General features: G+C 37.8%; 1 protein-coding gene across 1 annotated transcript in view; it reads right to left on the bottom strand.

Annotated features, from left to right (window-relative positions):
* The window catches only part of FAM184A (family with sequence similarity 184 member A), a 127,273-nt gene that overhangs the window by 1,445 nt on the left and 98,329 nt on the right, over window positions 1–27,499 (bottom strand). The window contains exons 10-17 of the mRNA XM_055433400.2: window positions 24,795–25,007; window positions 22,343–22,496; window positions 16,768–16,895; window positions 15,085–15,269; window positions 14,499–14,645; window positions 6,249–6,366; window positions 3,776–3,877; window positions 1,129–1,331 (exon numbers count right to left, since the gene is read on the bottom strand). Coding sequence (XP_055289375.1) covers window positions 1,129–1,331; window positions 3,776–3,877; window positions 6,249–6,366; window positions 14,499–14,645; window positions 15,085–15,269; window positions 16,768–16,895; window positions 22,343–22,496; window positions 24,795–25,007 — 1,250 coding nt within the window. The remainder of the gene's footprint in view (window positions 1–1,128; window positions 1,332–3,775; window positions 3,878–6,248; window positions 6,367–14,498; window positions 14,646–15,084; window positions 15,270–16,767; window positions 16,896–22,342; window positions 22,497–24,794; window positions 25,008–27,499) is intronic.

Here is a 27,499-nt window from a genome sequence, read left to right as displayed (position 1 = left end):
AAGCAACTAAACCATGGTATAATATTTTTCTGTATGTATATTTAAACTTTCATAATTCCACAAACAGATACTCTAGGGGAAAGGAATGTATTAAAAAGCCAATTTCCCCTCCATCTTCGAAGTTACATACTTTATGCTTATCCTAACTCTACCTAAAGATTCTTTGGGCTAGTTAAGAAAATAAAAGCATCCCTACCGTCTTTGGGGAAAATTACAAGGCACGCAACAACGTGTAATGGAAACTCCAGTAGCCATGTTCCTTGAGCCCGTGCACATGCATCTTAATGATACCTGAGCGCACCCATGCACGAGGGAAAGTAAGCAACACAAAGTATTTAGCAGGAGACACATTCAAACATGTGTTTGACTATTTTTCATTCTTGCTATCTTCTTTTCTATTTGAAATAATATCATTAACTAGTCATTAATCAGTTTAGGAAAAAAAGTAGTTTACCTGTAAGATTATTACTAGTGACACGGAGATTTAGTAAGAACAAATCAAAAAATTTTAAAACAGCACAAAATCAGTAATAGTAAGCATAAAATGACAGTACTTTCTGACTTTAATTATTTCACGAGTAAACAAATAATTTCATTCTAATTTTACGTGTTAATACATTTACTTGAGAACTCTGAGATAAAACTGGAATGTTAATTACAAAACTTTTCTTCTAAATTTCCTACTTTTATCATTAAGTTCCCAGAGCTTATATATATTTTTATTTTGGCAAGAAGCATATATGTTTATAAATAAGCAAGGGGAAAATAGATAAGAAACAAAAGCCACTTAATAAAAAATATTTTGAATTTCTGTAATAAGGATGGGCTGTAAATGAAAAATTGGTGATAATTCTGAAAATGAAGCAACGGTCCATACATATTAAAATTCTAAGCATATAATTACATTAGCACCTCTTTCAGCATTTAGAAAATTGAACAACAAAATAGAAAAAATCTTTTTAACAGTCAAGAAGGAGTTCTCTAGAGAGGTGATAAATATATTTTGAAAATATTTCACAGTAAAATTTCTTTTGCTAGGCTATTCTTAAAGTAGTAGATTTCTGCAATGTAAGAAGGTAAATTTCTCAAGTTAAAAAAGAAAAAATTGCACTGGTGAGACGGGCTCACCTCAGAAATGTCTTGGGCTCTTTGGGTGGCACGGGCTGAGGAAGTGGTTTGCTGCTGTTGAACTCAATGTCATGGACGGGAGAGTTAGGAATGGGATCCAGGCGGTTAGGATGTCCATTGCCCACTCCACCAGATTCCAGAGCACTTAGATTGGGAACACTCACAAACCTGTTTGTTGGTGACTTATCGTTCTTCTTCTTTTGCTGCATTAAAAATAATACATGTGAGGACAGTGCCTGTGTGAGGACGAATGAGAAAACAGGAAGAGTAGAAGATATAAATTTGGCATGGGAGAATTTTGGAAGCTGGATGTTAAAATGAACCAGTGTTACCCAAAATGTGGCCTGGGGATCTTTGGCGGTGTTCTTGATCTACATGGAACCCTCACAGACAGACATACTGCTCGGACAGAAAGAATGAGGAAGAAATGTTTAGGAATGGTTCATGGGGAGGCGGGTGGGTGGAGAGAAGGCCAAGGGGTAGAGACGACCGGGAGGGAAAGCAGGAAAGAGTGCATCTCATGGATCTCACGAGGTGGAATGGGTTTAGGCTAAAATGAGGAAAAGGTGAAAAGTTAACATAATTTTAAAAGAGAGGTCCATGAACTTTAGCCATCTGTCAAAGGGAGGCAGTCCTCGCCTGGAAAATAAAAGGAATGAGAAAATGCTTGGCAAAGTTAGTTTGAAACAAATCTCACATTTCTACCTAGGACTTAGAGCTGACCTAGAGAAATAATTTGGTTTTAAATTCACTATACCATCTCTCTGAAGAGGGAAAATGAAATCTGTATACTTAAATCTCATTTACCAATTCATTGGTAGTATCATAATTAGCTCACGAACTTTTAAGAAATTTAAAAGTTATAAAACAAAAGTGATCAGTATAATCTTTTAACTGGTCTTTAAAACTGACAGATGAAAACAGCAATACAACTGCAGATTATTAAAATCTATTGGCTTTCAAATCATTAGCTTTAAGCTCTATTCATTTGTAGAATCAATGAACATCATCTTGCTATGTGGAATAAAAATTAACATGTATGATATTTTGAATATTCCCATCTTTTGCTGACTAAAAGTGTGCTAATTAAAAGTATGAAATATTTTTTTTGTAAGATGACGCCAGAATTTAAAGACCATAGACAACATGGTCCTTTTCCTTATGTATAATGATCTCATTATCTAGACATTGTCCTCTGTGTCATTTTCTGTGAATCATAAAGTCCCAGGAAAGAAGCCTATTTTAGCATAACTGCAAAAATAAAGGGTGATACCGTCTTCGGAATTTGTGAAAACAGTCACTATTAGGAGTCAAAATTTATGCAGATGTATCTTTGGCATTTTCTTGTTCTAGTCATAAGAGGGCATAATCAAAACTACTTAAGTTTTTTATTTTAAGAAATCAAAAGTATCATTGGCAACATTCTACAATAATGATTTTGTGACTAAAAATGTAATTCTAATAAAATAAGTAAAAAGAAAATATTTCTAATCTTGTTTTAGTAAGTCTCATAACCTAGCTTTTTAATTAAAAGCTTATGTCACCCTAAATAATGAATTTAAAAACTGAAACTAACTACATTCATTCATTCACCAATTCTTTTTTTGAGAAGGCTCTATATGGCCATTCCATTTTACAAATCATTTAAGTCATTTTAGAAAACAGTTTAAAGTTTGAAGCAGTTTAACTTGTGAAGGAAGGATAGATCCCATCTTCTTAACAGAAGTTCTACGAGCTTGGAAAGCAGAAGTTTTTCTGGCTAAGGGCCTAAAATAAATTAGGTATGATGTGAAAATTGATGAAATCTGAATTGGAAAAAAAAAAAACAGCTTTAGCACTGGCATTTTTTTCCTAATACTGATTTATGCTAAAAGATATGTAATCCCACTAAAGCCAACACAAATAACTATTTTTTATTACTTCCTTTATTCACTAGAGTGATTTGTTCTAGCTTATAAGAAAATATGACATTTTGCTACCGAACAAATATTTACTAAATACCCACTATACCTACAGCATAATGACAGGAGCCAGAGTAGGCTGGGGCATCAAGAGGCACACGGCTTAGCCATGTCCATTTCATCTGTCTACAAGGCTCTTCTGTCTGTCCTGAGACAGCAACAGAATGTTAGAATAGGTCATTTTCAATTTTAATTGTCAAAAAAAGGTGATAAGGCCATGAGAAATAAGGCCATTCTCTGAAGACGAGTAGGTAGCAAAACACACGTCCAACCCAAGGCCCACTATGACAGCAGGGAGAGCTGTTGGGGATACACTGCTTGGAGTACTTTTCAAGATTCCCCAGAGGATTGTGAACACTAAGGAAATGATAGAAATTATCTTGAAAAGACTCAGAAGTTAGCTTTTTTTTAAAAAAATGACATGAAAAATGAAATGGTATAACCAAGGTTTTACAATGTTAATAAAACATTGTTTCAAGGAATATGAATTCTCAGCAAATAAATGAATATTATTAGCATCACATTCTGAAAATTAGTACACAAAGAATTCAGAGATTTAGCCCTAGATTATTAAATTTAAGGAAACACTTTTTGGAAGCTTTATCCTATGCTGATCTAAATATTTTATAAAAATTTTAATCAAGTTTTAAACCACATTCCTATATTACAATGTTTATAGCACATACCTTCAGTGGATTAATAACACCAACCGTCGGACTTGAGTTAAACACTTTGTTGAAGTTAGTTTCTCGATTGACTAATTCCAGCTGATAGAATTTATTATCCTCCTATGCAAAATAATTACAAACATTTCTTAAACATTTTCTATTGACTATTTAAATCTTAACTGTATAAATGCCATTTCGTTCAAAATTTAATACAAAACCTGAATGAGAATTTATATACATTATTCAAAGATTTCTAGACCTAACTGCCAGGGTCTTAAAGTCGGCCAGTTGGAAAGTTCTGAACACCTTTACAACCTTATGCTCTGGGACTCCTCTCTACCCTTTCATACCTCTTCCCTCCAAGGCTAGAGCTAAATGCTCTATTTGGACCACCTCTTTTCCAGAGGGCTGACTGTGTGTTTTGATTAGGCTTAACTTTTATTCATGGAGCTATGGTCACGACTGAGTTCTTTCCATCTATGAAGATGACACTATGGTGTATCATTATTTGTGAGTCCTAATCTGCTGAGACATCAATATATTTCTCATCAGTGGTAACCACAGAAAGAGAAAAAGTGAATGGTCCATACAGAGATAAGCCCTTTGCCTTTCGTTTCACCAAGTGCTTCCTACAGTCAGACTGTAGGAAGTCAGTCAGTTCAGTTCAGTCACTCAGTTGTGTCCGACTCTTTGCGACCCCATGAATCACAGCACGCCAGGCTTCCCTGTCCATCACCAACTCCTGGAGTTCACTCAAACTCATGTCCATTGAGTCGGTGATGCCATCCAGCCATCTCATTCTCTGTCATCCCCTTCTCCTCCTGGCCCCAATCCCTCCCAGCATCAGAGTCTTCCAGTGAGTCAACTCTTCGCATGAGGTGGCCACAGTATTGGAGCTTCAGCTTCAGTCCTTCCAATGAACATCCAGGACTGATCTCCTTTAGAATGCACTGGTTGGATCTCCTTGCAGTCCAAGGGACTCTCAAGAGACTTCTCCAACACCACAGTTCAAAAGCATCAATTCTTCAGTGCTCAGCTTTCTTCACAGTCCAACTCTCACATCCATACATGACCACTGGAAAAACCATAGCCTTGACTAGACGGACCTTGGTTGGCAAAGTAATATCTCTGCTTTTTAATATGCTATCTATGTTGGTCATAACTTTCCTCGTAAATGGATCACTGTGTTGTGAAAGGCAGGGCTATGCTCTAGCAGAACTAGTTACCACTGACTATCATTTGCATCATTAATCTTAGCCCACGTGCCTCACAGTTCATAGACTCAGAGAGCAGTGAAAAGCCTGTACACTACCCTGTGGCTAGAACTGGAAAATCAACAGCTATTTCTACCACAGATAAAAAATAGTAATACATTTGCTGATATCATAGATGGAATATAAGGTAATTTTTCATCAATCTACTGCTATCTGAGCAAGCTATGATGCATGTGCTCATGTTCACAAAGCCTGGGAAAATGGGTGGTTAGTAGGATGAAGTAGCTGATACTCTGTCTTTCCAATGCCTGCTCCTGGGTTCCATCTATGAACCCCAGTCAACTACCTGTTGCTTTTGGCAGGAACTTCTAATCCCATGAAACAGGATGGCTTTTCTAAATGCTTCAAGATACACGTTAAGGAACAAGGACTTCAAATATAAATGCTCTTAGACTCTCTTTGCATGCTAATATCCAAAGCTGTTATGAAGAGATCAATTAGCAAATAGAATGGTTAGCATTCTATTTCTAGTTTTACTCTGATTTTTATTTGTCAGTGGCAGTAAAAAGCAATATTTTACTTACTGATCAGGTCATATAATTTTAGAAGATTCTGAAATGCTTTATGAATTTTAAAACATTTGTGTATTTTTATTCTTGAAGAATAATGACTCTAATGAAGGCAGTATATTTATTGTTAAATCTGTATTTTCTTCCCTGATGGACCTCTCGGAGCCCCTAACACCTCAGTGTGCATTGAGACTCTCAACAGAGAGCCGGTAGCTTTTCTTAGGGAAACCCTAAGAAAATGGAATCCTTTTTCCATGAAGTATGTCTTTGGATCAGGTTTTGGTGGAATACACTTTAGGAAGTTAACATGACTAACTGGAAGTATACACTGCAAGCTAATGCATGTATGTGTTGAATGTTTTTTCCTATCCAATTATAATTCTACATATATAATACACACACACACTTCAATAGTTTATTAACTGTACACTGGCAATGACATTACTGAACATTCAATAGGTATTAAAAAGCATTTTTAAAAAAATTATTGGTAAAACAATCTCCTTACCCTAATATCAAGTTTAAATTTTAAAATTGTATTTATCCTTGTTCATAAACATTTTAACAAATGTCCAATCATAATACATATTTTGTACTTTTTCAACTTTTGTTTAGCATTACTTAAAAATATTTTCCCATTCAACAGTCTATTAATTATTAACATAGTTACACCATAACCCCTGACTTTGCAAAACCAAAACAATTTACCATTAGCTTCTTTATGACCTGGTCTCTTTCTGTAAGCATGGCTTTTAATTCTGCAATCATCTGTATATCTTCTGGTTTTGATTCTCTCATTAGATATTTTTCTTCCATCTCTTCTAGTCTAAAAACAAGAAAATCTTTAGTTCATTGATATGATGCAGACATTATTTTGTAATGCCTATATTTTTCAAATTAGTCCAGCTGAACACACAAAATTTACATAGTCAAATGTTTTTGCTAAAACTTGTAAGCAACATGACATGACTACCTCAAGAGTTAGTGTTATTTCATGGAACTCTGCTCAATGTTATGTGACAGCCTGGATGGGGAGGGGAGTTTAGGGGAGAATGAATACATGTATTAGTATGGCTGAGTCCCTTCGCTGTTCTCCTGAAACTATCACAACATTGTTAATTGGGTATACCCCGATACAAAATGAAAAGTTAAAAAAAAAAGAGAGGTAGTGTTATTAAAGGCTCTTTAAGGGTAGATGGTGTTATTAGAGACTTTGCAGATTACTTTTGGAAGAAGTCACTCATTTTTAAGTTATTTAAGTGTACATGGGAATAAGGTGAGGTTATGTGCTGTAGAAGAAATAATATACTGAATAATACTAACCTAGCAATGCTGGCTTGATGCTGGACATGTAGGCTTACTACTGAGAGAACTTACCACACATATAATATTGTGTGATGACATAAGGTTTGGTAACATACATAAAAAGGGATAAAAGATACAGAGGAAAGGGGAACAAAGCACACACACAAATGACATCACTCTTTCCTGGTTTATGGGAAATGCAGCTTACAATTTCCATATATCAGCAGTACATAAAAACTGGAAAAAAAAATGGTTCATTGGATAAAAAGAATTCTTTTTCCTTCTGGGCCTGTTCATCTGCCCTGGAGGAAATGAGAAGGTAACAGAACTAAACATCACTGAAGATTCTAGAATAGAGGTCACTTTTATGAGCAGAGGAGGCACAGACCCTGCAGAGTCTAAGGATATAGGACAGCGCACAGGGAAGAGTATGCAAATAGAAACTGCTAGCTTAGTCTGAAAAGAAAGCACTCTGAATTTCAGAATATTCAAATAATTAGAATACTTTAAAAAATTGTTTTCAAAATACAAAGAATAAACTTAACCTCAATAAAATTACAGTTAATGAAGATTCACAGAAAAATTTATTCACTCAATATTGAGAAACTTCTAGATGATCTATCCTCTAGGATTTGATAAGCCATTCCCACTGCGCCCCACCCCCTGACCTGACACACAATACCAGAGGGGTACCAGAATCTGTGCATTTTTGTACTTTTAGTAAATTCCACTAACTCAGCTCAAGTCAAAGACTTGGAGATAACATTTCTGGCTCCCTATCCAGCCCCGTGACTAAAGTTCTACTCTGGGTAGTAGGGAAGTATGAGGGAGAGAAGTGTGGAGCTAGAAAGCAACTGTCTCAGGATCCACTGGGACTTTGTCAGTCCAGTGTGAGACTTCTGCTGTGACAAGTCACTGAGCTCATATACAGTAACCTTGCATTTGATCATGATGTGGCATTGTATTGGCAAAGGTTTATATATTTTATGGGCAATGGTTTTGAGAAGCTGGAGAAATGGGAAAAGGCATTTGTGTTTCAAACCAGAGTAGCCACAAGGTGTCACTTGGAGTACTTTATCAGTTAAAAATAAGGTACAAGATTTTTGAGCTGTTTCCTGAGACTGAACAAAAATATCTGGTAATAAATGGTCGCTTAAAAAAGATCTTAATTTAAAGCCTTATTTTAAACCATTATGTTGATCTTTTTGTACCAGTACAATGAGAAGTCAAAGTAAAGTGAGTCTAAAACAGTCAGTTAATATCCCTGAACCACCTTTCTGCAGAATAAAAGTCTCTGTACTTAAATTCCAGTGTATGTTTTTAACATTCTTTACCTATGGAATTATCAGTTAATCTCCTCAAAATATCTTTACAGCACCAAATTATTTTTTAAGATACCTGGATATTAAATGGAAAAAATAATTGATTAAATTGAAGAAACATCCATATAAAAACAAATGAGAAAGCATTAAAGGAGAGAACAAGTAATATGAAGAAGATTTAATTCGCAAACATATTTCAAGAATTACGAGTCTTTCAAACTCCTGATGGGGGGAGTACACTTGGTACTCTTCTGATATCCACTCAAGTCAACACCCATCAACCCTTCCCCTTTCTTCAGCTGCCCCACACAGTCCTCTAAGCCAGCTGCTTCCCAAAGACTAGGTGTGAACAACTAGTAATACAGGAGATGGTTTTTGGTTTGTTCTCCTTTAATCATTCGGATTATGAGGAGAAAAGTCTGTTTGGTTCTGTGTATCTTGACTGGCCTTCATAACATATATGCTTATTACACTGTTTCACAACTCTCAGGCAGGCCTTGGGCATCAGTGCTACCCAGGATCTAATAATATTGTTGTAGGATCGCCGAAGAATTGATGCTTTTGAACTGTGGTGTTGGAGAAGACTCTTGAGAGTCCCTTGTACCACAAGGAGATCCAACCAGTCCAATCTAAGGGAGATCGATCCTGGGTGTTCATTGGAAGGACTGATGCTAAAGCTGAAACTCCAATACTTTGGCCACCTCATGCGACGAGTTGACTCACTGGAAAAGACTCTGATGCTGGGAAAGGTTGGGGGCGGGAGGAGAAGGGGACGGCAGAGAATGAGATGGCTGGATGGCATCACCGACTCTGTGGACATGAGTTTGAGTGAACTCCAGGAGTTGGTGATGGACAGGGAGGCCTGGCGTGCTGTGATTCATGGGGTCGTGGAGGGTCGGACACGACTGAGCGACTGAACTGAACTGAACTGATTTTCACAGAAACTATATGATTATAGCTTTGCTTCTATTTGAAATAATGAAAACTATTTTTCAGTAGTAATAATGATTTAACTGCAGAGTTAAAAGTTTAACAGAAAAAGCTAATTAATTAAAATGAGTCAATTAAAAATATTAAGAAAACAGTATCATACGTGGACAGAAATGACCAAATTCCCAAAGGCTTTATAGGAAAGCTTAAAGCCTAGCAAACACTGCCTTGAGGGAACCACACCAAGTACATACAGCCTTTTACTCAAAATACAGATTCCCATTAGAAGTAACACAAAGAATGAACAGACAGAAATAGAGCATATAAAATTATTAATTAGGGTCACCAGGCATCCTAAGCCTTTTTTTTTGCTCTGAGAGTATATAGGTCAGTGTCTATGGTTCCTAGACAACAATAACCAAAAATATGAATGTTTAAAAAGCTACATAAAAATTTTCCAAGTTGATAGTTCTTCTACGTTTTTAAAATAACTGACCAAAAAAATCACTAAGTTGAGCTTTTAGAGCCAAACAACAATAGTCACGTATCTATTTTAGAATTTTAATTGTATAAGATGAAAGAATTCTTAATATACCACCTTTCTCCTATAGCCTTAAGGAAAGGAAATAAAGTAATTCTAGCAGTATAATATTAAACTTCTCTTCACCTAAATTACAGGCACAGACTCAACCTTGTGGCAATATAACAACCTACATCCTGTCCTCACAAAGATTATGAAAATGACTACGGGAATTTAAAAATCAAACAACAATGAACTATTAGGGTATTATATTAAAAACTCAAACAACTTTTAAAGAGTAAGTAATTCTAATGTGGTGGAGAACTTCTTTTTAATTAGGGATTATTGACGCAGTGGTAAAGAATCCGCCTGCCCATGCAGGGGAAGCAAGAAACAGGTTTGATCCCTGGGTTGGGAAGATCCCTGGAGGAGGAAATGGCAACCCACTCCAGTATTTTTGCCTGGAGAATCCCATGGACAGAGGAGCCTAGTTGGGAGTCCAAGGGGTCGCAAAGAGTCAGACGCAACTGAGCACAACACAGCACAAACCGAGTTCAAGTACAAGTACAGAAACAGTGTCAGACTTTATTTTTTGGGGCTCCAAAATCACTGCAGATGCTGACCTCAGCCATGAAATTAAAAGATGCTTACTCCTTGGAAGAAAAGTTATGACCAACCTAGATAGCATATTAAAAAGTAGAGACATTACGTTGCCAACAAAGGTCCGTCTAATCAAAGCTATGGTTTTTCCCTTCGTCATGTATGGATGTGAGAGTAGGACTGTGAAGAAAGCTGAGAGCTGAAGAATTGATGCTTTTGATCTGTGGTGTTAGAGAAGACTCTTGAGAGTCCCTTGGACTGCAAGGAGATCCAACCTGTCCATCCTAAAGGAGATCATTCCTGGGTGTTCATTGGAAGGACTGATGCTGAAGCTGAAATTCCAATACTTTGGCTACCTGATGCGAAGAACTGACTCAATTGAAAAGACCCTGATGCTGGGGAAGATTGAAGCCAGGAGGAGAAGGGGATGACAGAGGATGAGATGGTTGGATGGCATCACCAACTCGATGAACATGAGTCTGGGTAAACTCCGGGAGTTGGTGATGGACAGGGAGGCCTGGCGTGCTGCAGGCCATGGGGTCGCAAAGAGTGGGACACGACTGAACAACTGAACTGAACAGAAGCTCAGTGTTTCCCTCAAGAAGAAATTATCTTTTGGCTTCAGTACAGTGCTAAGTTGCTTCAGTCGTGTCCAACTCTTTGTGACCCCATGGACTGTAGCCCGCCCACCTCCTCTGTCCATGGGATTTTTCAGGCAAGAATACTGGAAAGGTTTGCCATGCCCTCCTCCAGGGGATTTTCCCAATCCAGGGATAGGACCTATGGCTCTTATGTCTCCTGCATTAGCAGGCAGGTTCTTTACCACTAGCGCCACCTGGGAAGCCCTCAGTACTGTGAGAAGTTAAGGTAAAATAACCTAAACAATAATCATCTGAGACAAATCACCTTTTTTTGCATAATATAGATCTGCCATGACTCCAAGTTCTGTGTATATTTACATTTAGCTCAAACACAATTCTTTAAAAAATAGTCCATTCTCTCAATTGTTTCTAAAACAAAAACCATGACATATTTCTTAGATACAATGTTTTTACTAAGATACTATACCATTCAAAAAAATAAAACGATTTCTATAGAATATCTAAAAACCTAAGTAGGCTTTAACACCCAGCATTAGAGAAGATTGCTGGTAATCATTCTGTAACAGATACAGAAGTCTTATCACCATTTCTACAATGTTCCCTCCTTTAAATTTCTGTCCCCATTTCATTTCCCTGGAGTCCAAACAAGGGCTTGGGACAGGAACAGAAACAAGAAATGTCCAGCTGCTTCAGAGGCCCCTCAGCTCCCAGTTGCAACCTTGCAGGTGGACCCATGCTCCGCTGGTCCCTCCATCACACCCACTGCCAAGAATCCACAGGGCTTTCCTGATTTTGAAGCTTTAAAGTCAGCATGCAGTTGACTAGGAACTTTAATAAGGTGCCCTTAGTTCTCTGAAACAGGCTGAAAGTAGTCCAAAAGTTGTTCTCCCCAGTTCCTTAAACCAAGATGGACCCTCCCTGCATTCCACCTCTGTCTAAATCCATTGAGCAGATCCTAGCAGGTTGCATTTCAGGATATGGGTCAGAAATATCCAACTGTCTAAAATTCTTCTTTTCAATATGGAAGCCACTAGCCCATATGTGGCTACTAGTATTTATATTAGTTAAAATTAAATGAAGTTAAAAATTTAGTTCCTTGGTTTCACCAGCCACTGTCTGAAGTGCTCAATAGCCTTTCTAGAAGGCTAGCAGCTACTATACTGGACATTTTTGCTGTTACAGAAAAATCTGTTAGATGTTGCTGGTCTAAATACATTTGTCTTTGTGTTTGTTTTTATCTAAATGAGTAGATACCTAAAACTAGAGACTAATTTCATGATGATAGCAGGTGAAAAAAGAAATATGTTTGGTTTAGCATAGACCTAGTTGAAGCAGAAAAAAATGGTAGATCTAGAAAATCAGATAAAATACTTGACTTATGAGTAATACTAATTCTTTGATTAAAACTGAATATTAAACTATTTATTATCTACTGAAAATTTATAATGTTCAAAACCATAAAAAACAAAACGAAGTAAAAACGATATAACCTTTACTCTTTGTAAATTAATATTCCTAAGGAGACAGGACACATGGACAGAGACAGGTTATTGTTACTGTGAGCATGTTTTTTCAGGGTATGAAGTGGGAGATTTTGGAGGCTCTGTCTGATAAATAACACAGAGGTCAGAGGAAGGGAAAGCCCGGCCCTGGGGTTTACTGTAACTCATTTCTGCAGAATGCCTGAGGATGTGAGCTCTTCTACACAGCAGGTATGAGCTCTTAACTGCAGCTCAAAAGGATTTAGAAAGTACCTCCAGCAACCATAAACACCAAAAACCACCATGACTGAAGAAATTATCTCATGAGTCTCTACCATTTCAATGATAACTTTATGAAGTAGTAAATATTAGAGGGAATCCTCAAAATTTTTACTTGTAAAATATTCTCTGAGTGCCTCCGTCCGTTCGTTCCGTTGCTCAGTCGTGTCCGACTCTTTGCGACCCCCTGGACTGTAGCCTACTAGGCTTCTCCGTCCATGGGATTCTCCAGGCAAGAATACTGGAGTGGGTTACCATCTCCTTCTCCAGGGGATCTTCCCGACCCAGGGATCGAACCCGGGTCTCCCGCATTGAAGGCAGACGCTTTAACCTCTGAGCCACCAGGGAAGCCCTGAGTGCCTACTGATGGGAAAATTCTGAGGAGGTCCATCAGAAACAGAAGCTCACCTCAGAGGCCACTGAAGTAAATGCCAATGGCCAGGGTTGGGGGTCGGGGTGGGGGGTGCTGTTTCCCGTTTCAGCTGTAGTCAAAGTGGGCAGATATGGTACATATGTAACAATATTTACTATGAGACTTGGATGGTTAAATGCAGGAAATGAGAGATGACTGGAAGAAGGTAATAGGTAGGAATGACACAGAAGGTTATTCTAGACTGCAGAGAACAACACAGGAGACTCAGAAGGAAACTGAGAGGGTCAGTGTGGCTGACACACAAGTAGCAGACAGGGAATACGGATGGCTGTGAGATGAGGCCGGAGAAGGCACACCGGAGCCCCAGCTTGACTGCAAGGGGAATGGAATTAAGTCACTATATTTTGACTTTATCAAACTATGTGGAAAGACTTACATTTTTTAATGAAGCCTTTTAATTGATTGGAAAAAGAGAGACTAAAGGTGAATAAACCATATGATGCAGCTCAGAGTAAATTATTTCTGAGATAAATTGGACCACAGTTTAGGCCACAGAGATGGAATGAATGCCAGGTGCATTGGCTATAGACGTTTATGCTGCTGCTGCTGCCAAGTCACTTCAGTCGTGTCCGACTCTGTGTGACCCCATAGACGGAAGCCCACCAGGCTCCCCCGTCCCTGGGATTCTCCAGGCAAGAACACTGGAGTGGGTTGCCATTTCCTTCTCCAATGTGTCAAAGTGAAAAGTGAAAGTGAAGTCACTCAGTCGTGTTCGACCCTTAGCGACCCCACGGACTGCAGCCAACCAGGCTCCTCCATCCATGGGATTTTCTAGGCAAGAGTACTGGAGTGGCTTGCCATTGCCTTCTCCGATAGAAGTTTATAAATCAGTGTAAAAAAAGAGAGGGGCAAGTAAGTTAAAAAAAAAAAACACAATAAAAACATAAACCAGTAATTAGAACTTTGGGTTTTAGCTATATAGAAGCCACTATGTATAAGTAGTAATTTTGTGATATTTTACCTTTATTGATTTTTAAAATCATAAAACAATCAAATGCTTGTTGTAGGAATTAAACAATGTGTAAATAGAGTAATACAAAATAAGAAGGAAGTTTTTGCTCTTCTCCATCCCCAATATCTCCTAATGCAGTTCTTACAAGGAATCACTACCATTAAGAGGCATATTTGTTTCTTTAAGGTATTTTGGTATTTTTGCAAACTATGTATTATTTATATATATATATATAGGATCATAATAATCCCACTGGTCACAATATGGGTATCTTTTGGGTTTTCACCTTGGCATGACAGTTCATGATCCCTGAGGGACAGTCTTTGGACAAGTATTGTCCTAGTACAATTGTGACAGCAGCATCTGATTAAACATATTCATTCAACTGCCTTCTTCTAATTAAATAATATATTATATTGCAATTACCATCTGTAATATGGCATTAAGTTTTCTTTTTAAAATATCACTTAATTTGATTCTCTTCAATTTATTTATTCTCCACATGTGAATTTTCTTTAACATAAGGTGACTTACGACACTTGTAAAGCTGCATTTACTTCCTTGAGTAGCTCGTTAGTCTTATTAAAATCTGCCCGCATGATATTTTTCTCTCTGAGGTGGTCTGCTGTCATGACATCCAGCTCTTTTTCAAGTCTCTTGTTTAAATCTTGTTCATGCAACCTGTTTAATTTATTTTTAGTTAAGAGAATGTTATTCTTAAGTCAAGCTTTCAAAACTTTCTATATTCTACGAGATTTGAAATGGTTTTTAGGTATAATATATAGAAAATTAGAAAATCATTGGTAACAGTCTAAAGTACTTACTTTGCTCTAATCTTCTAGCTTGTTAAAGTTGTCTCCTTTAATGCTTTTTTAAATAACATTTTTAAAAGATTTTACTCATATACAATTTGAAAAGTTAGTAAATGTACATACATCATTCAAAATATAAACATTTCTTCTACAGTCAAATTATAACATAGTCAACAAAGTAAAAACTGGTCTTCAGTATCTTACTGGAAGGCTATCTAGTCATGAAAATAGGCATATATTGTTAAATACCATTGCAATAGTCTTTCAGGTAACACTGCAAATTCCTTCTGCAGTAATTAATGGCATACCTCATCTGCTGGTTGGAGTCACTTCGTATTCTGAGAATTTCTTTTCCCTTAAATTCCAGTTCCTTGGTTAGGGCATTTATATTTTCATGAAGGTGCTGTACCTCCTGATCCAAGTCTGAGATGTGATGCTCTCTGTGTCTTACTTCATCTTGTAGATCTGTTATTCTGCACATGTGCTCCTTACTCTGGAAAATAAATAGTTCTGGAAAGTTCTCTACCTGTTCACTTTCTCTGTTTAAGGGGAAGAAAATGACATACTGGAATGTCAAATGTAATAAATCTGACATTGCTTCAAAAGCAAACTGCTGAAACCAGGAAACCTCTATTCTCATATATATAAAGAAGTGTCTATATAGATTCAGCTTCAGTAATTTAGAGCCACTGGGGACTTGAAAGACCATATAAATACATCTCCCTCATTTTACTGATTAAGAAAACAATACCAAATAGAGGATTTGTCCAAGGATGACTTATAATCAGTGGCAGAGCTGAGATTAGAACACAGGGCTCTTATGTACTCAGTAAGTTATGTGGTCCTGAACTAAAATGCTGGTACCATTGTCCTTTAATTTAAAAAGGACCAGCCTCTAATGAAGGCCATCCCCAAACACACACATCCTGTTGCTTAGAAGACTTCATCTGCTTCATGCTGGTCAAGCAGTTATCCTGTCTGACAGATAAGCTCCCTTCCATCTCCCTAGAAGTCACTGCTTTCGGCAAATTCTGCCGACCTAGACACTGTCAATTCCAGCAGCAGTCTAGCTGAAGAGAACAGAACTTACCTCCGTGGTTATAAGGTAGTTCATTTAAAGCTTTCTAGTAATGAAGAAAAATTTGAGCTGATCATTTAACATATTTGAAGAACAAAGTGAAAGTCATTAGTAATTAACTGATAAAGAATGGCCTTCATTGTACTATGCCTAGAAATCCACTTCATCCAGACATATATTCAGGATACAAACTATCTAATTAGAGACAGTACTTAGGAGAAAAATTTACAGTGTGAACAGGAGCTGTGCTGCTGCTGCTGCTAAGTCTCTTCAGTCGTGTCTGACTTTGTGCGACCCCACAGACGACAGCCGACCAGGCTCTGCTGTCCCTGGGATTCTCCAGGCAAGAACACTGGAGTGGGTTGCCATTGCCTTCTCCGGTAGCTGTGCTAGTGACATGGAAATACAAATTATCCTTTTCTTCCTGAAGACCTGCTACCTCCATGGCTGTGCTATCTGACACAGCTATCTATACTCAAGTTTAGATTAACTGAAAGCAATTAAATAAACTAATAAAAACTAATAAAAAAATCAGGTCCTTGGTTACACTAGACATGTTTGGCTAGTGACTACCTTAGGACAGATATATCAAAACAACAGGTCCCTCATCATGGCAAGTTCCACTGGACACTGCTGTTTTATAGTATTCTCTTTTCACTCTTTGGATTATTCACACTTCATTGTTCACTCAAAATGCAAATAAAATTCAAAATATTCTATTGAAAGGTCATAAAATAAACTGACCATTATACTAAAGTCAAATTAACCTATTTCTATTTAAAAATAACTCTTTAATATAGACAGTAAATAATTACTAGTGAGATATTAGCTATTACAAAATAGCTTTCATAACGGAACATTTTCAAATCTGTTCACATTTAAGAAGTCATCAGAGGACACAATGCTCTTTTACCTGTCTTCTGCTGATGTCTATGCTTCGCTCTAATTCCATTTTAGCAGCTGCCAATTCTTGATGGTGATTATGCCTTAACAAATCAATTGCAGCTGCATGTTGCTGGTTTAGTTCGGAGCGTAAGGAAGCTGGAATCCAAGGGAAAAAAGAGATTTAGTGTATTTTAAAAATATTAGTATTTTAGATAAAAATTATAAAAGTTACAAAGTATTTACAAAGTATTAATTTTTTTTTAATTAGGACACATATATTTCCATTAAACTATCATAGAATTGTGTATGCCTCTTAGACTACTACAGACTATCATGAAGTATCAATTTAGAGGTTCATCTAGCTTTGATGAGGATAAGAAAATTTTCAGTTGCTCAAATGAATCAAGGTATTTCTGTACAAGCTTTCAGTTTGCAAGCAAGGTGCTAACGGAAAGGAAAATTTTAAAACTCTCCTCATCACTAGTAGAATAATAAATTTAGAGTTGAATAGTACTATAACATATATTTAGGAGGGAACTTCCCACCCAGGTAAGAAACTTCTCCCACAATATCACTCAGTGATGTTAAGCACTATCTGGTAAATGTTCCTGGTGATTTGGAAGTCATCATTTTATCTGAATTTGAGATTATTTCATAAAGTCCAAACATACTGAATGCCAGGTACTATACTAGGGGAGAATAAAATATAACCTTGTTTTTATAACTGCACAGGCTAGAGGGAAAAACATCATGTCAGGGAGTTAAGTGGGGTATCAGAGATGAACACAGGTTATAATGAGAGCAGGGTGGTGTCAAGAACCCAGATTTCCTAGGAGAGGGAAACTGGGGATAGGATCACAAAGGAATTGTCATAGTAACACAGGCTAACATATGGAAAAGCAGAAAGAACCTGGTCTATCAGACAAACTATAAAAAGTTTGGTGTGGTAAGTGCCCACAGAGCAAGTAGTTATATTGGAAAGACAATGGAGCCCAGTCTGAGAAAGCTTTTTAATACAAATGCTTTCCATTGCATGTTTTGATTCACGGTCCTCAAACTAAGATATTGAAAATGCGTGGACATATGCCATCTTCTGAAACATGAATTTGACCTGAAGATTTCTGGAAAAGTCATTGTTTTTATATTAATACTGAAGATATGAGTAAAATACAAACTACAAATTTCAAAGCTAAAACATGAGATTTTAAAGAAATGCTACGCTTCTTGGAGAACAAATTTATGGTTACCAGGGGGAGGGACAGTTAGGGAGTTTGGGATGGACGTGTCCACACTGCTATATTTAAAATGAATAATGACCAAGGACCTACTGTACAGCACAGGAAACTCTGCTCAATGTTATGTGGCAGCCTGGATGGGAGGGGAGTTTGGGGGAGAGTGGATACTTGTATATGTATGGCTGAATCCCTTTGTTCTCCACTTGAAACTATCACAATATTGTTAATCCGCTATACCCCAATATAAAATAAAAAGTTTGTAAAAAAAAAAAGAAATACTGTGCTTGTGGCAAGTCAATTTAGGCTCCTTCCAAGAGCCTCATAAGTTGTTTCCCCTGGTGCTGGGCTGCTTCAGGACTTGAGGGAGGACACAAGAAATCACTGAAGGATTAAAGTCACATGGTGAGACTTAAGTTTAGCAAAAATTAACCCAACTGGAGTCTGGAGAATGAACTATAGAATAGAGATCAGCAAGAAGACTGCGGCAATAATTCAGGTGAGAAATGGTACAACCATGAATTAAGTGTGGCAGAAGGATGAAAGAAGAGGAAACAGATACAGAGAATATTTAAAAGGAGGAACTAACAGGATGTGGAAGCAAAAGAAAAAAGGTTGAAGGCACCTCCTAGATTCATAATTTAGCAACTCAGTAAACAGTGATACCATAAATTCAAGTGGAGACTTTAGAAATGGAAACATATTTTAGAAGTGAGGAAGATGGTGAGCTAATATTTTAAAACACAGAGTGTGAGTTAGAATATCTAACAGTCTAAAAGTTGTAAAAAGTATAAATCTAATTCACAAGGAAAGTAGTTTGGTCTAGAAATACATATTTGAGTCACAGCACAACAGATGGTCCCTGAAGCCACAGATGGGTGTAAAAACAGAAATAATCAAATTGGAAAAGAAGATACACAAATGGTAAATGAGCCTGTGGAAAAATCCTCAATACCATTAGTCATTCAGTTCAGTTCAGAAGCTCAGTCGTCTCCAACTCTTTGCGACCCCATGAATCACAGCACGCCAGGCCTCCCTGTCCATCACCAACTCCCAGAGTTCACTCAAACTCATGTCCACAGAGTCAGTGATGCCATCCAGCCATCTCATTCTCTGTCGTCCCCGTCTCCTCCTGGCCCCAATCCCTCCCAGCATCAGAGTCTTTTCCAGTGAGTCAACTCATCGCATGAGGTGGCCAAAGTATTGGAGCTTCAGCTTTAGCATCAGTCCTTCCAACGAACACCCAGGACTGATCTTGCAGTCCAAGGGACTCTAAAGAGTCTTCTCCAACACCACAGTTCAAAAGCATCAATTCTTCGGCGATCAGCTTTCTTCACAGTCCAACTCTCACATCCATACATGACCACTGGAAAAACCACAGCCTTGACTAGACGGACCTTGGTTGGCAAAATAATGTCTCTGCTTTTTAATATGCTGTCTAGGTTGGTCATAATTTTCCTTCCAAGGAGTAAGCGTCTTTTAATTTCATGGCTGCAATCAGCATCTGCAGTGATTTTGGAGCCCAAAAAAATAAAGTCTGACACTGTTTCCCCATCTATTTCCCATGAAATGATGGTACCAGATGCCATGATCTTTGTTTTCTGAGTGTTGAGCTTCAAGCCAACTTTTTCACTCTCCTCTTTCACTTCATCAAGAGGCTTTTGAGTTCCTCTTCACTTTCTGTCATAAGGGTGGTGTCATTTGCATATCTGAGGTTATGGATATTTCTCCCAGCAATCTTGATTCCAGCTTGTGCTTATTCCAGCCCAGTGTTCCTCATGATGTACTCTGCATATAAGTTAAATAAGCAGGGTGACAATATACAACCTTGATGTACTCCTTTTCCTATTTAGAACCAGTCTGTTGTTCCATGTCCAGTTCTAACTGTTGCTTCCTGACCTGCATACAGGTTTCTCAGGAGGAAGGTCAGGTGGTCTCTTTCAGAATTTTCCACAGCTTATTGTGATCCACACAGTCAAAGGCTTTGGCATAGTCAATGAAGCAGAAATAGATGTTTTTCTGGAACTCTCTTGCTTTTTCCATGATCCAGCGGATGTTAGCAATTTGATCTCTGGTTCCTCTGCCTTTTCTAAAACCAGCTTGAACATCTGGAAGTTCATGGTTCACGTTTTGCTGAAGCCTGGCTTGGAGAATTTTGAGCATGACTTTACTAGCGTGTGAGAAATTAGCCATTAGGGAAATACAAAGTAAAATTCACAGTGAGATATCACTAAACTCCTACCAGAATGGCTAAAATACAAAATAATGACACATCAAATGCTGGTGAGGATGTGAAGAAACTCGGTCACTCATACATTGCTGGTGGGGATGTAAAATGGTATAACCAGTCTGGAAAACAGGCAGTTTCTTAACAAACTAAACATATGATTATCATATGACCAACTCCTGCCTACATTTGCACAAAAACTCCTGCAACTCAACTCCTGCCTAAATTTCCATAAAACACATGGATTCCTTCAGGGGGTGAAGACAACAAATTTGAGAGGTCAATACCATGGGACAACCAGTGATACATGCAGCAACCGGAATGAACCTGCAGAGAATTATGCTGAGTGGAAAAAAGCCACTAGCAAAAAAGGTTACAAATTGTACAATTCCATTTACACTGTTCTTAAAATGACAACATTAAAGAAATGCAGAAGAGATGAATGTGCCAGAAGTTAAAGATGGGGAGGGAGTAAAGTACATGTGGCTATATACAGGTAGCAGGGATCACATGGTGATGGGAATGTTCTGGGTCTTCTGTGTCTGCATCAATGTCAACATCCTGGCTGTGACATGCACTTTAGTTTTGAAAATGTTACCTTTGGGGGAAACTGGATAAAGCATTCAGATGATCTCTCCATACTATTTCTTATGAAAGTGAAAGTGTTAGTCACTCAGTTGTGTACGACTCTTTGCAACCCCATGGACTATAGCACACCAGGCTCCTCTGTCCATGCGATTCTCCAGGCAGGAATACTGGAGCAGATTGCCATTTCTCTCTCAAGGGTATCTTCCCAACCCAGAGGTCAAACCCAGGTCTCCTGCACTGCAGGTAGATTCTTTACCATCTGAGCCATCAGGGATGCCCACATGTGAATATATAGCCTCATGTGAATCGTCTCAAAATAAAAAGTTTGTGTGCGTGCTAAGATACTTCCGTTGTGTTTGACCCTTTGGGACCCAATGGACTGTAGCCTGCCAGGCTCCTCTGTCCATGGGATTCTTCAGGCAAGAACACTGGAGTGGGTTGTCATGCCCTTCTCCAGGAGAACTTCCTGACCTAGGGATCAAACCTGTGGCTCCTTTGGTTCCTGCCTTGTAGGCAGATTCTTTACTACTGAGCCACTAGGGATGCCCACGTGTGATTCTACAATTATCTCAAAATAAAAAGTTTAAGAAATCACCAGAAGTCCTATTGTCAACAAAGACATACTTAAATCATATTTCAGTGGACAAGGGTTCCAACACTTGGCCCATCTTTACCTCTCCTCAGGAAGAGGAGAGAGCTGTAACGACCTGGCCGAGAACTCCCAGCAACAGCAGAGATGATGAAATGGGTCAACCGGTTTTCCCTTTGAGGCCCCAAATATTCACAACTTTGAATATTTTTTCTCAATTCTTTTTTCTTTTTCCTTTTTTCTCAATTCTTACTTTGAAAAGAATGTTCCACTGAAGTGTTACAAAAGACACGAAAAACATTAGGAGAATTTGGTAAAAAAAAAAAAAACAAACATAAAAAAACAAGGAAAATAAAACGACAGGAATAAAAAGTTATTGAATGACATTAAAAACAAACAAAAACCCCTTTAAATACATTTCAGTTTTTTCCCAAACTCAATTATTTTCTTTAGAAAAGGTAATGATTTTAACACCTCAAAGATAAAAATCCTATTTAATAATAACCTCTATAAATACCCATACAAAAAGTCAGACCGAACATGACTTTTCCCACTGAAACAAAATCCTAAAGTGGGGAAAAATAAAAAACCAATATGATGATACAGCCTAAAGACATGTGGATCCATGCTTATCTACTCCTTTCAGTCACTTGATAGTGGAAGTATGAATGTCACGGACCAACTCCAGTTAGTCCCTTAACGACAAATGGAAGCGCCACCGTGTTGTTTACACAGCCAAAGTACGGAGAACGCTGCGGGAACCTCACTTCGCCACTTGTGTTCTATTCATTCTGTTCCACCAACACTTGCTCCTTCATCCAGTAACTTCACATAAAACACGAACAACACTCAGATAGTCATTTTGAGGTTTCAAAAATTAAGAGTACAGTGTTATAATTTCTTACTGAATTTCAAGTTAGAAGGATGTAAAAATAAATATGATAGGATTATAATCATTTCAAAATACCAAGCATAGCCTTTCCTTCATCTTCTAATTCAAACCGAAGTGTCTGAAGTTCCTGTTCCATTTCTATCCGGAAGCCCTCCATTGATTCTCTGTGTGCATCTTTTAATGACTGAAGCTCTGCAGAATGTTTCTGTTGTAAATGACTTTCAAGAGCCTAGAATAAGAGAAACATACAGAAATTATTATGCTAGACTACAGGAAGGGAAATGCAAACCAAATAGAAAAAATACTAAAACCCATTTATTTAAGGAAAACAGATCTCTATTTCAAGAAAACTAGATATAAGATCATCACTAGAAAATAAACTAGTAGGTTCACTTCAGGAGCATCATCGTCATGAATCAGAGTCAATACATAGTGTTTGTATTGAGATATAGACCCTTTACCTAGGGGAGCTGCCAAATAAAGCTATTTTCTTAAACCACTAAGGAGATATTAACCATCAAAAATTAACAAATAATTCTTCTGTGTGCACAGACTTAGACTCAGGAAAGAGGTGTAGGAGGGCAGATCAGGAAAGATCTCCTGATTAGGAAAAGAGAGGAGGGCTTTTACAACTCCAACCTTAAAAAGTGTTTGTAGCTTTTTCCTACAGTCATCCTTTCTTTGCTCCTGCCTTTGTGAACAGAAGCAAAAGCTCTGAGAGGATGTAGCTGGAAAACTGAACTGAAGACTTTCATGTGGTTAGTTTTAAAAGCCTAGCCAGAGGAACAGACTACATACATGTGGCCAAGACGAGAAGAAAAATATATGGCCACAAGAGTGTAAAAACAAAGCTCAAAGACTGAACTGTGCCAGGAAGGGTTGTTCTTACTGTAATCTATAAAGGTTTCCGAGAAAGTGACCACAAAGTAAGTAGGGCTGTGTTTCTTCAATCACTACTCTAAAATGCTTTTAAAAATTATTATTTGACTACTTATATTCTTTCTGAAACATAAAGTATAGGTTCCTTTGAATATAGGTAAAATAAAGGACTCTGAGTACAGACAACATGACTTAGGGTTAGCTTGGCTACCTAATGACAGACAATAAAATTGCCGGTTCTGATTTCTTCTGAAAAATGATTATAGTTCTGAAAAGACTGTATGTATAAAATTAAAGTATGATATGTAAGCTTATGTGTTATCATAATTCACAAATAGAATCCAATGAATAGAGTATTTAGCAATGCTAAGGTTGAATTATTAACCAAAGGAACTCCCTTGATTTTTTAGGACAACATCAAAAGACTAAACTCACTGTACAGGCAAATTAGTTGTTTTTAAGAGTATGACATTTTTGTTTTAACAATTTTTAAATAACATACCATTTCTTAAAATAGTGTATATACCCAAATAAAGGATTAAAATGTGTATATGCAGTAACAGTACGGACGGTAAACATTATTATCAGTAACTTTTTCTATCACATCTTTATTGTAATTATCCATAAGGCCCTTAAAAGAAATTGAGAAATACAGTGTTAAGAAATGAACTACACTAAAATTAATCACACTAAGGCTATGTCCAACTAACATTTTAACACAGAACTAAACAATGGATATGGCGAGATTCTGGCATATAATAAAACAAATAATGTATCTTTTCTGAGTGACCACCATATAGCGATACAAACAGTATACAGGGAATTATACTATTTTTAAATGTCTCCAATTTCATTTCATTGTGAATTCTGTACATAAGAGAAAGTGTGAGGGGGAAAAAATGGAGATAAGTATTGTAAATGCTTTGGGCACATGTATCTTTTGTAGATCTAGACTAAAAGAAAAAAATTAAAAATTGGATGAAAGACTAAGCTCAAGACCAGTATTAGGAGATTACAGTGATGACAGTAATGACTAAATTTATGGAATCACTGCTAACACATGACAAACCAGAGCATTAGTCTCATCACGACCTTGGCCTTATCATGGGAAACAGAAATAACAGATGTGTGCTACAGTGTACAATTAAAGGGAAACTGAAAGTCACTCAGTCGTGTCTGACTCTTTGCAATCCCATGGACTATACAGTCCATGGAATTCTCCAGGCCAGGATACTGGAGTGGGTAGCCTTTCCCTTCTCCAGGGGATCTTCCCAACCCAGGGATCGAACCTAGGTCTCCCGCATTGCAGGCGAATTCTTTACCAGCTGAGCCACAAGAGAAGCCCAAGAATACTGGAGCGGGTAGCTTATCCCTTCTCCAGTGGATCTTCCCAACCCAGGAATCAAACCGGAGTCTCCTGAAATGCAGGCAGATTCTTTGCCAACTGAGCTATCAAGGAAGCCCTACAGTGTACAATTAGTATATGAGTTAATCACTGTGACCCCTACAAGAAGTCATAGCCTAGAAAACACACTGAAATAAAGCAATACATAATTTTTTGGAGCAAAAACATGAATTCTTAGAATTGTAAGGTTAACAGTGATCAGGCTGTTGGGTTACATTTGAATGTATGTCACCTAAAACTTACTCTTTGTTCCTTTTCCTTTTCTTCTTCCATGGTTTGAAATGCAAGGACGTGTGCTTCTTTTAAAGATTTATGTCTCTGTTGATGCTGCTCCTCTAATTCTTCTAGCTCTTGTGTAAGTCGCTGTCGCTCCTGTGTAAACTGGGCTTGCAGTTGCTGCAGAGAGGTCTGAGACTGGGAAAGCTGCATCTCCAGATTCTGTTTCAGGAGGGAAATCTGTGCCACAGGAGGGTACACAAAGAGGAATGAATACAAGGCCTATTTCACACAGTGCCTATTTAAGGGGAAAAGGCATTCTGAAGATATTAACAACTGCAAAATAACTGCCTTAAAGTGTCCACTTAAAATGTTTTACAATATATCCTAGATAGCTAACTGAGGTATGACCACTTTTATTCTGTTTTCAGCGCATATGCGCTCAGTCACTTCAGTTGTGTTCGACTCTGCAACCTCACGGACTATAGCCCATCAGGCTCCTCTGTCCATGGGACTCTCCAGGCAAGAATACTGGAGTGGGATGCCGTGTCCTCCTCCAGGGGATCTTCCAGACCCAAGGATTGAACTCGCATTTCCTGTGACTCCTGCATTGCAGGCAGATTCTTTACTGCTGAGCCACAGGACTGTTTAAGGCTATGGGCTCCGAGTTACAATCTCAGCTCTGCCACTTGCTTGGTCAACACCTCACCAGGCCATGTGACAGAAAAGAGCATTTCTACGAACAGTTTACTCGGAATAGTTCCTGCCATGTACAAAGATTTAACTGCTCAATGAAAGCCAGCTAAAATTATTTGAGGATTAAAGAAGTACTCTTTAAACAGTTATCAATTTAGAATTCTTGTGTAAAAACGTTTTTATTTTTGAATTTTAATTCAAAAGGATTTCCAAAACTTCAAGCTTTTTAAAAATCACAAACCTCTCACAATCTTCTAGTTACAGCCTTGTAATGACGACAGGTACTTTTCTTTCACTATGGAGAACTTATTTGTTCCTCCTATTGAAAACATCACCCTTAATACATCCGCACTGACTCTGCGTGTTTTAAAATACTTAAGACTTTTATTAACCAACAGAAGCACAAAATATGTATAAGCATCTGTATGTATGTGTGTGTGTTCACATAAGCATTTGTTGAAACCATTTTATTTGATCTGTTTCTCTTCTCACATAACAAAACTTGAAACTAGACGACTCAATAATATTCTACAAGTCTGAGGCTAACGGGAACTTAAGGAAACCAGATAAAAAGTTGTCAAATGCGTCCCATTAAATAATAAGATGCTGTGTTTATATGTAGATAAAACTGTTTCTGTGGCCAAGAAAGCTAATGGAAAGAAAAGACTTTAAAGTGACTTTCTGTAAATAAGAAAAAACTTTCTTTTGGTTGATGGAAGGTAGACATAGGCTGCTTCACCTGTCTTACCATGAGGTATGTAAGAAAGAAAATGATAGGCTGAAGGCTCACCAGCAGTGCAAACTGAGAAAGAAAAATAAGAAAGAATGAACTGGAAGACAGGAGAGGGCAGAGGCCAGCAGCAGGAAACAGGCACAGACTACACTGAGCTTCGGGTAAGTGACAGCTGTCTGGAAGGGTTTGGGACAAGGGCAAGGTTATACATCAGGATTAGTAGAAAACATTAGCACATGCCTTTGTGGAGAGGGTCAAGTACTGATGAGAAATGATACTACTGACACATGTTTAACCTGTTTTAACATATTTCCAAAGAAGTGACTTTACCTACTGAAAGTTACATGAATTCTACTCACTAATTTCCAAATAAGCCTAAGATTTCAGAGGTTATTTCCACGTTTGGAGTCATGGTGAATTGCAATATCTGACCCCAGGCAACGCAACTCCATACACCTTTAAATGGCAAAAGCACTGATGATTTACAGCTCAGATAAACCCACAAATGTAAAAACTGCAGGAGAAAGGCACAGCAACAGCTAAGCCTTCCTTGTGTGAGCTGGAGGGCCAAAACAAACCATGTCATGTGATTTCTCACCATTTTGTGCAAAGAAAATCAGGATGAAATGTATACTAAAGACAACTTCCAAAGAAAAAAGAATCATAAAAGGTTAAAAAGTAATAAAATGTGTGTTTGTGAACCCCAATGTGTAGAGTTAGCTGGTTCTTGAAATAGACAAGGCTCCTACCCCATTCTCTTCCCAAGTTCAACCCTAGACCCAGATCCAGAATAGGGACCCATGTGACTGCCTTGTCCCTGGTGACAACTTACCAGAACATATATGAGAATATTAGGGAAAGACTACATTACATAAAGAATAATGACTGATCCTATCAAAGCTATTATTGGGCTCCTGGCCAAGTGAGGACGAATTTACCCAGTGAACAAGCTGCTCACCAAGCCATCTGCCCTGGTATGCATCCAAGTCCATTCAAAAGTGGCACAGCGTTCTGATTTGTACACGGGCACCACATGGGCTAGTGGTGGTCCTGGATCCTGTCCTCCAATTAAGGGTGCACTTAGGTTAGTAAGAAGCCAATCAGTTCATAGCAGTGTAGCTTTTTTTTTCTGAACTATTTCAAAAGGTCACTGTATCAAAAAGAGCTCCCATATGTTAATTTGACTATAATTTGACTCACGTGAACCAATTAAGGATGAAATTTATAAAGTACAACATTTAAAATTAATGAATACCACAGTTTTATAACAGCTATACATTTAAAATCTAAGCATACTTTTTAA

Source organism: Moschus berezovskii, chromosome 10 (assembly GCF_049115385.1).
Source record: "Moschus berezovskii isolate FMDL1 chromosome 10, NW_MosBer_1.0, whole genome shotgun sequence".
NCBI lineage: Eukaryota > Metazoa > Chordata > Mammalia > Artiodactyla > Moschidae > Moschus > Moschus berezovskii.
This window is presented reverse-complemented; position numbering and strand designations above follow the sequence as displayed.